At 41.9% G+C, this 11,085-nt stretch overlaps 1 protein-coding gene across 1 annotated transcript; it reads right to left on the bottom strand.

Moving 5' to 3' along the window:
• Positions 1-2,407: 2,407 nt before the first annotated feature.
• LOC140861372 (uncharacterized) lies at positions 2,408-10,789 on the bottom strand. The gene is made up of 3 exons (XM_073264392.1): positions 10,409-10,789; positions 10,142-10,324; positions 2,408-3,091 (listed from the first exon to the last, which is right to left on the bottom strand). The coding sequence occupies exons 1-3, from the start codon at positions 10,787-10,789 to the stop codon at positions 2,408-2,410; spliced, it is 1,248 nt and encodes a 415-aa protein (XP_073120493.1).
• Between the last annotated feature and the right edge of the window lie 296 nt (positions 10,790-11,085).

Below are 11,085 nucleotides of genomic sequence, written 5' to 3'. Positions count from 1 at the left end.
TGGTAAGCGGTGGCTACCCTGTGATACACTCCATATTTTTTCAGTAAAACCTCAACAGTTCTATTGCAAAAATGAGTCCCTTGGTCGCTAATTAGCGCTCTAGGGATTCCAAACCTGCTGAAAATGTTAAACTTTTGATTCCACCCACTTCAATACATAATAAACCGCCAAAAGTATATAAACATAACCACATGATGAAGGAAATGGACCCATGAAATCTATACCCTAGATATCAAAAATTTCACAAACAAGAATGGGAGTTTGGGGCATTTGATTTTTATGAGATAAAGAACCTATTCTTTGGCACTTTTCACAGTTTTTACAAAACACATAAGCATCTTTAAACAGAGTTTCCCAGTACAAACCACTATCCAAAATTTTTGTAGCAGTTCTTTTCGGTCCAAAATGACCACCACATGCATAATTATGACAGAAAACCAAAACTGACTTGTACTCATTTTCAGACACACATCTCCTAATGACTTGATCAGCACAAAATTTCCATAAATCAGGTTCCTCCCACACATAATACTTTGCCTCACATCGAATCTTATTCTTACGGGATTTACTAAGGGAAGAGGGAAAAATTCCACTAACCAAATAGTTTACTATATCCGCATACCAAGGAACCATACCTTTAACTTGGAATAATTGTTCATCAGGAAAGAATTCAGAGATAGGCATGGATTCCTCTTCTTTCACCAATCTGCTCAGGTGATCGGCCACTGGATTCTCGGTTCCCTTCCGATCCTTGATTTCAAAGTCAAACTCTTGGAGCAGAAGTATCCACCGTATCAACCTCGGTTTCGAATAATTTTTCGCCAATAGATACTTCAGCGCTGCATGATCAGAATACACCAAAACTTTAGAACCAAGTAAATATGATCTGAATTTATTTAAAGCAAAAACAATTGCTAAAAGCTCCTTTTCAGTAGTTGTGTAGTTGCACTGTGCAGGATCCAACATCTTTGATGCATAATATATGACATAACTCTTTTTATCAATCAGTTGGCCTAAAACAGCTCCCACAGCATAGTTACTGGCATCACACATGATTTCGAAAGGCAAGGTCCAGTCAGGAGGCTTGATTATAGGTGCATTAGTCAACATCTTCTTGAGTTTGTCAAAAGCCTCCTTGCATTTCTCTCCAAATTACTCGAAAAGCACATCCTTTTGCAATAACTTGGACATTGGAAATGCAATCTTTGAAAAATCCTTAATAAACTTGCGATTAAAACCTGCATGCCCAAGAAAAGCTCGAACTTCCTTAACGTTAGTGAGGAATTTCAAGTGTGTGATCAAATCAATCTTTGCTTTATCAACCTCTATACCTCTTGAAGAAATAATATGTCCCAACACAATACCTTCATTCACCATGAAATGACATTTTTCGTAATTCAAAACCAAGTTGGTTTCCATACATCTTTTCAAAATCTTGGATAAGTGATCCAAGCAAACCTCAAATGATTTTCCATAAAAAGTGAAATCTTCCATGAATATTTCAATGCAGTTCTCAATATATTCAGAAAAAATACTTAGCATACACCTTTGGAACGTACCTGGGGCATTACAAAGTCTAAATGGCATGCGTCTGTAGGCGAAAGTTCCAAAAGGGCACGTGAAAGTTGTTTTCTCCTGATCTTCCTGAGCAATGAATATCTGGTAGTAACCTGAAAATCCATCAAGAAAACAAAAATAAGTTTTTTCCGCTAGCCTTTCCAATGTTTGATCAATAAAAGGTAAGGGAAAGTGATCTTTTCTGGTGGCTAAGTCCAGCCTTCGAAAATCAATAACCATTCGCCATCCATTCTGCACCCGTGTTGGTACCAACTCATAATTTTGATTTCTTACCACCGTAATGCTTGTTTTCTTTGGTACAACATGGATCGGGCTCACCCATTTGCTATCCGAGATGAGATAGATTATGCCTTCATCTAAGAGTTTGATGATTTCTTTCATTAGCACTTCTTTCATTGTTGGATTCAGTTTTCTTTGGAACTCTCTTACCGGTTTGGCATCATCCTCCAAAATAATTTTATGCATGCAAATCGATGGACTAATGCCTTTGATATCAGCTAAAGTCCACCCGATTGCAATTTTGTGCTCTTTGAGTACTGTGACCAACCTCTCTTCCTGGTCCTCGGTTAATTTCTTTGAGATGATCACCGGTAAAGTCTCTTCATCACCCAGATATATATATATATTTCAAATGATCTGGCAAACTCTTCAACTCTACTTTGGGTGCCTGCAAAACGGAAGGTAGCAATTTTTTATGAGAGAATGGAATTTCAACCTTTGAATTTGTTACCCTCGTTTGATCAATTTGGTGTTCTGAAATTTCATAAGCTTCAGCTAATTCTTCTTCCACATCCAATTGTGCATACATCTGAAAATTTTCAGTCTCACATTATTCCTCAAAAACTTCCTGCACAATTGAATCAACAACATCAATAGAGAATATAGAATGATTTTCACTTGGGTACTTCATAGCATCAAAATTATTAAATTTTACAATCTCTCCGTCAAATTCGACGGAGAGGGTACCATCATCGACATCAATATTTGTCCTAGATGTCTTCATGAATGGCCTTCCCAACAGAATTTGAGGTGAATTCGACATGGAATCCTCTTCCATTCGCAAGATATAGAAATCTACGGGAAATATCAATTTTTTAACCTGCACCAAGACATCTTCAACAACCCCTTCCGAGTAAGCATTAGAAAGATCAGCTAGTTGAATCACCACTCTAGTTTCTTTCAAAGGACCCAGATTTAGAGCACAATAAATTGAATATGGCATGACATTTATGGATGCACCTAACTCTAATATGGCACGCTCAATCTTCAAATTCCCAATAACACAAGACATAGTAAACATACCTGGATCCTTGCACTTATTTGGTAATGATTTTTTTATCACAGCCGATACATTTTCTCCCACACTCACTTTCTCATCACCTCTTAGCCTCCTCTTGTTAGTGCACAAATCCTTCAAAAATTTAGCATACCTTGGAATTTGCTTAATTGCATCAATCAAGGGTATGTTAATTTCCAAATTCCTAAATTTAGCGACCCTATCCAGATTCACTACCTAATCAGAGTTAAGAGCATAATTAAGCATGCATTAAAATAAATCGCTGCGGAAGACTTAAATAAAAGAAGACCGGCAGAATACAACCGGTTAAATAAATTCGATTATACAACCCAATCGAATAAATAAACCCTAAAGGCAAAACCTACAGCTAATCTCGCTGTCTTCACTGTTCGCTGGCCAATCCAAGCTCCTAGTGCTCCACCCTGCACCTACACCTGCCCCGTCGAATGGGGTGTCCAGATACACAGAAAATACTGGACGTGAGCTCTAAGCTCAATACAAAAGCACTGGGTAAAACATACAAATATGATGAATGCAAATGATAGGGTATCCATATCTGGGATAACTGTATACAACTGCTCAGTAATGGTGCCTAGGACATGAGTGGTACAACCCGAGGAGCAAACTCTGTGTACACTGCTCATTCCTATAGGACGTGGATTGTGTCCCAGATGCTAACCACCCATGACCCGTCAGTCACTGGGCACTAGACATCACCCGCCCAGACAGGGCTGAGCGGCCCTACATGGCTCATCTCACAAGATGGACATGCACAATATGATATGCACATGCTGCATAATAATATGACACACAAATGCAACATATAAGCATGCAAAACCCGCTGGCTATCTCAGTCTGTACTTATGTACCTTACTACAGGCAGTCCTAGCAGTCCCACTCTAGGTTCCCAGCCTATCATCAACTCTACAATGCAAATATCCATGCATCATTATTTAAGCTCTAAAAGCCTTAACTAAGCCATTGCATACTCCTAAATATTTTAAGGAGACCATAGATATACATGCGTCCGTCGTCAGCCCGCTGATGAAAATTGTCTCAAAACTAGGCCACGGCTCCGCTACGACGCCTGGATACTATGCCACTTCTGGATTCCTCATTGGATGCCTAGATCTCCCTAGATCTGAGTTAGAAGGCTTAGGAATCAGAGAGAAGAGAGGTAAAGGTGCACTTGAAAATGAAATCTCGGCCCCCTATTTATAGATGAAGTTCGGAGCCTCCAAACCCGGTTCGGAACGTTCGAACACGATCGGAACCTTCGATCCCATCTTCGGAGCATCCGATTTCCCAATATTACGTCAGCCATGATGTCACTTTGCTGACGTCAGCAATGACACGTGCCCTGGTCCCGATCGGAAAGTCCGATCTCACCGACAGAGCTTCCGATCTCGATCGAAGCCTCCGATCCTGACTTCGGATCCTCCGATCCTGTTCGGAACCTCCTGACTTGGTTCGGAGCTTCCGAACCCTCCGGACCCATGGGACCTTCCCGGATATTTTAAGTGTCCTGGATCCATTTTTGGACTCCGTTAACCCTTTAGGAATTTCCTTAATTACGTTTTACTTAATCCAACATTATTACACGATTAATATACTCATTAATCGCTAATTACGGATACGGGTCACTACATTCCCCCCCCCCCCTTTAAAATATTTCGTCCTCGAAATCTAAGGTAATACCTCGAGAACGTAAGATAGACCACTACTTGAGTGTATGGTCGAAATAGCTTCCGACACACTCAGACTCTCGTCGAATTCCCTATAAGCTCCATTAATGCTTAACCGCATTAATATTCTTTCACTGAAGATTACTGCGCTACTGGTCGACAGTCGAACTTCCCTAGCGCTAGCGTATCGTAACACTGATACATCTTTCACTCGGACCATGATCTTCCTGACCACGAAGGATACAAACATCTGCTTGACCGAGATCATCGTCTCAAGGAAAAGTCTTAGACTGACGAAGACCAAATCATAACCTGATTGGCTTACGACAATCGTCGAATCACTAATCAAAATTAACCATCTAATGGTTCCAAAAGTTCTCGGTGCTCAACACCTCTAGTCAGGAAACACTATTTCCAACACTGTGCCGACACAACAAAGCCCAAATTTTCCTCAAGAGAATCTAGTTAACACCAAGATATACTCCAACGTAACTGATCAACTTGATTCCAGATTGGTCATCCTTCACATGCTCTACCGAAACAAACGAGCTTCCCAAGCGATCACTGGGAACCCAGACCATCCAGTCTAGTACCAATCAGAGTTCATGTCTCTTAGTATAACTCAGCATTGTGTCCTGATGAGAACCATCGTCACTTGCCAATAATGATACTAAGTCATCTTCTAGCCATTGGCCTGCGAAGCCACGCATATACTGCAATAGAAGTCATTACACCTCTGATGATCTGCATCATCTCAACCATAGGTTATTCACCTCATGAATTTGATCGATGGACGTCCTCCTGATAGTTATACATACTCGCAATCACTGTACGCTCATCAAAACTAAGGAAAGCTCCCACCAATATGCTCGACTGGGACATTCCCCAGTGCACAGACATATGGAAACGCTTCATATTCTGTCTCGAAACTCGACAGTCATTGCACCTGGTATAACTCAACTCAGAGTCTCTGATAACACCATCAGCTCATACCAACCTCCCAAGGTTGAACATACTGATCCTGGAACTAAATCCCAACGGATTCTCAATTGTCAAATCGCTCCCTTGCCGAACGCATCAGTCTCAGCACTGAACGATCTAATTCGTCGATTCCCTATTCAATCCTGGAAAATACTTGTGCTCGAAGTAACTTGCCACCCGACGCACATCCGAATATCGTCCATTGCTAAAGCACAATATCCTTGACGAATGGTCCGCACTGATGTGGCTTGTCGACTGGAAAGAACAAGGTTGTTTTATCGCTATCTTGCAAAATCTTCAATTCCCACAACAATCTTGTTGGCTACTAAGTCGATCTGCGACTGCCTCGATCATTCCGATGATCTTAAGTACCACACGATGAAAATTTGTGACACACCCTGCCGAATCTCGAGAACTAGGTCTCAGCAAATGTCACACCTCACAATCAAACAACTGATGTCCATACAAGTACACATTCCTCGTTGGATCTCAATCCAACGGTATACTAAGACATCATCACAAAAGCACTATCCTGGGAGTTACCAATTCCTTCGCTTGTTCCTCCTGTCAAGTTAACATCTAACTCGACCATACAAGTCAATCATAATCTTTCGGTAGATTAGTCCCTGGTAACCTAGAGACCCTACATCATCCGAATGGTCAAATTCTCTGAGATGGTATCCAGTACTCATCCCATAAGCACTACTCGACAAAATACTATCCCAAGTATTTCTTAATTGCTACATCCTGATCAACCCTGATTGGCTCAACCAATCTAATTCGTCGATCTACTTAAGCTCGCACTTATCAGATCAAACCACCACTGATCATCCAACCTACATGGCTCGGTCAATAACTATGACTCAGCTGGCACAAAGAACCATTTCCAAACGGTGTCAGATCACAGTACATAAGTAGTTTACTTGGCACAAGTCCTGCTCCTTTTCAGCACTACTAACCGCTGCTTCGTATTCTGAACTTAATCATCCTAACTCTGACAGAGTTAGCCAATAACCACTAGTAGTCACTAGCACAGATCCCGTGCCACCTTAGCACTACTAATCGTTGTCTTGTTCACCCAAGGCAAACATCAAGATAAACTAAGCCCATTCCATCCCATGGAAAATCCTATGCTCAATCTCTAAAAATATCAGACAGTACTTAGCGCAAACACTGCACTAACTATCCTTGCTTCGTTCATCCAGGATGAATATCACAATTCGTCAAATTCAGAATCATAACTAACGAATCTTCAAGATTCTTACAATCTTCGAACACTCTCCTGATTATATCACTCGCTAAGATTGTGCAACAATTTAAGACTAAGGTAGCTTACCATGTTAACCCACCTGGACAACCACCAAGGCTTCACGGGTATAGGCCACGCTTCCCTCACATCTCAGATAGCTCTGTACAATCCTTAGCGTCAGACATAATCTATCACAGATGAAGTCAATCATCATGGAGTAGTCCTCGTATTCGAGTCTAAGTCTTAAAACAACATTCCATCCAGTATCTTGGATAATTCCTATCACAAGGAAATTCTAACCACAACTCTGATGACAACCCCTAGTCATTGCTGGTAGAAATCCGTCCACCTACTAGATCTACACGTCTAGCAGTAACCCAAAGGTTAAAACCTATCTGCTCAGAGTACACACTTGTCAAGAAAATCCCTCCATGACTGGTTCCTACAGCAGAATACTCAAACTATATCTCTGGCACACCAGACGATATCGAACCATCGATATCAAACCTGATATCTTAATCCAAGGTCATACCCTGTCGTGACTGCTACCAAATCCCTAGACTGAGTAGCCTTCCCACCGCCAATCCTGAAGCACAAAGGCTCCCGGGTAACGCTGGCATAGGGTCGCGCCCCATCATGTCTAGTCCTGGTCATAGTCCACAACTCTCGGCATATACTGGACCTGGTATTCCGATGAAAGCCCATCATCACAAGCCTCAACCTAACAAAGGTCAGACAGCCTACTGTTCTCAAGGAAACAACCTAGAACAAAGCCCAAATGTTTTAAACCGAACAATATCCCTAATGCCTCTAGATGAGTCCATTCATCGCTGGCACTATCTTAGTCTTCTGACTAACTAGGTCAATCCTAGGAAAACGCCTAGACTAACCACAAGTCAAACAGTCACAGTCGGCCCACTCAAATCCCATGAGCTACAGCAGTTGAACGCTAATCAACTAAACCCAATCCAAACTTCCGCACAATCATGCAATCATCCACGAATTGCTGGATAAATAAAACATGTATCACTTATTTCAAGTTATGTACAATTCTCTTTATTACAATCTCATGTAATACATACAGTATTCAAAATACAATGAAATGTACAATCAAACTTTAAATGATACAACCAAAGTATGATGATTCATTACAACTGAAATACTGTTTACAACTACATCAATACAGTATTTAAATCATCGTACTAGTCTTTGTTTCTTGAGCATGAATCTTCTAATCGACACACGCATCGATACAAGTATACTCCCGACCAAGTATCTCTACATGTCCTCCTACGAAGAACTCTGGAGAAATGGCTCGTGATAGCTAACCAGCTATGCTCTGCGTCAGTGCATGTCAGTCGACCCCTTCTGCTCACGATCTACCATCAGCGTTCTTCTTGTATTTATATCATGCTTTTGAACATGAAGTTTCCCGTGTGCCTACCGAACGCATCGATACAAGCATACCGGCAAAACTATGTTCTGCATGAGTTTAATGACCTTACGCTCGAAACCTGTCGTGCCTTAGGCACTCGAGGCATTCCCTGGTAAAGATCTATCTGAAAATCTCTCCAACTACTAGTGGAGAATCTTCAGAGTAGTGTCATCATGGTACGGATGATACAGATGCAAACATCAAGTGCGTCCCATCCAATCCTCTGGCATCCGGTACTCGATCCAAAACTAGGATCCACCTGAGTAGAAATCTTGAAAACTCGGACACGATCCATCACTCCTGTCCGCACTTGCTGGTATTCCATAAGCCAAATCTTCAGAAATCCTGCCGATGATGATAGTCTCTGGGCAAACTAATTGTCGCATCATCACCTCTTCCAAGGTCTCATTACTATATCCCAAGTCTCTTGCATGCATGCGCTCTGATACCAATAAATGTATCGACCCTACCCGGATCCACTATCTAATCAGAGTTAAGAGCATAATTAAGCATGCATTAAAATAAATCGCTGCGGAAGACTTAAATAAAAGAAGACCAGCAGAATACAACCGGTTAAATAAATTCGATTATACAACCCAATCGAATAAATAAACCCTAAAGGCAAAACCTACAGATAATCTCGCTTTCTTCACTGGTAGCTGGCCAATCCAAGCTCCTGGTGCTCCACCCTGCACCTACACCTGCCCCGTCGAATGGGGTGTCCAGATACATAGAAAAGACTGAACGTGAGCTCTAAGCTCAATACGAAAGCACTGGGTAAAACATACTAATATGATGCATGCAAATGATAGGTTATCCATATCTTGGATAACTATATACAACTGCTCAGTAATGGCGCCTAGGACATGGGTGGTACAACCCGGGGAGAAAACCCTATGTACACTGCTCATTCCTATAGGACGTGGACTGTGTCCCCAGATGCTAACCACTCATGACCCGTCAGTCACTGGGCAGTAGACATCACCCGCCCAGATAGGGCTGAGCGGCCCTACATGGCTCATCTCACAAGATGGACAGGCACAATATGATATGCACATGCTGCATAATAATATGACACACAAATGCAACATATAAGCATGCAAAACCCGCTGGCTATCTCAGTCTGTACTTACGTACCTTACTACAGGCAGTCCTAGCAGTCCCACTCTAGGTTCTTAGCCTATCATCAACTCTACAATGCAAATATCCATGCATCATTTTTTAAGCTCTAAAAGCCTTAACTAAGCCATTGCATACTCCTAAATATTTTAAGGAGACCATAGCTATACCTGCATCCGTCGTCAGCCCGCTGATGACAATTGTATCAAAAGTAGGCCACGGCTCCGCTACGACGCCTGGATCGCTATGCCACTTCCGGATTCCTCATTGGATGCCTAGATCTCCCTAGATCTGAGTTAGAAGGCTTAGGAATCAGAGAGAAGAGAGGGAAAGGTGCAATTGAAAATGAAATCTCGGCCCCCTATTTATAGACGAAGTTCGGAGCCTCCGAACCCGGTTCGGAACGTCCGAACACGATCGGAACCTCCGATCCCATCTTCGGAGCGTCCGATCGCCCAATATTACGTCAGCCATGACGTCACTTTGCTGATGTCAGCGATGACACGTGCCCTGGTCCCGATCGAAACGTTCGATCTCACCGACGGAGTTTCCGATCTCGATCGGAGCCTCCGATCCTGACTTCGGATCCTCCGATCCTGTTCGGAACCTCCTGACTTGGTTTGGAGCTTCCGAACCCTCTGGACCCTCGGGACCTTCCCGGCTATTTTGAGTGTCCTGGATCCATTTCTGGACTCCGTTAACCCTTTAGGAATTTCCTTAATAACGTTTTACTTAATCCAACATTATTACACGATTAATATACTCATTAATCGCTAATTACGGATACGGGTCACTACACTAAACATCTCCAACACTTCATTCTCATAGTCAGTCTTCTTAGATTTTTCCAACCTAGAGGGAAAATGAGGAACAACCACATTAGATATATCAGATGAAGGGGATGTGGGTTTTACCTTTGTTTGCTCCTCGGATGTGTTTTCAGCCTCCTTGTCCTTGTCCATGTCCTTTCCTTCATTAGTCTTCATAGGGGAGGTAGACTTAATTTATATCTTCTTTCCACTTCTTAACACCATTGCACTTGCATTTTCTCTTGGATTTACTACCGTTTGTGATGGTAGTTTTCCAGAATTTTGAGCCTCCAAATTGCTGACCGCGGTAGCTAACTGAGTTATTTGATTTCTTAAATTTTGAATGCTGACCCTCGTTTTCTGTTGGAAGTTTTGAGTGTTAGTTGCAAGGGCCTTAACAATTTCATCTAGAGACATACCTGAGTCAGAGGATTGTGCAGGTGCTGATTGTTTATTGTAATTCTGTTGTGGAAATCCTTGTTGTCCTCCTTGGTTCTTGTAGCTGAAATTCGGGTGATCTCTCCATCTCGGGTTGTAGGTATTGGAATATGGGTCATATCGATGCTGTGGTTGTCCAGGAAAACCGCCAATTGCATTGGCTTGCTGCGTTGGATCTTCTTGTAATGTTGGACACATTTCCGTCGGATGTCCAACAACTGAACATATCCCACAAGATTTGACCTGTTGTACTTGTCCTACAACCAATTTTTCCAAAAGAGATGTTAAAAAATCTAATTTTTTATCAATGGGACTAACACTTACCTCTTTAACCTGTCGTGGAGCGTTGTCTTCTCTTGTTCCGAACTATTGAGCATTAGCTGTCATGTTGGCAATCAGATCACTTGCTTCTTGAGGTGTTTTGTTAACTAATGCTCCTCCACTTGCAGCATCAATCATGTTCCTATCAAAAACTGAGAGTCCATCATAAAAAT

This window comes from Henckelia pumila, chromosome 4, assembly GCF_033568475.1.
Source record: "Henckelia pumila isolate YLH828 chromosome 4, ASM3356847v2, whole genome shotgun sequence".
Taxonomy (NCBI): Eukaryota; Viridiplantae; Streptophyta; class Magnoliopsida; order Lamiales; family Gesneriaceae; genus Henckelia; species Henckelia pumila.
Note: the sequence above shows the minus strand (reverse complement) of the source record. Positions and strands in the feature narration are given on the sequence as shown.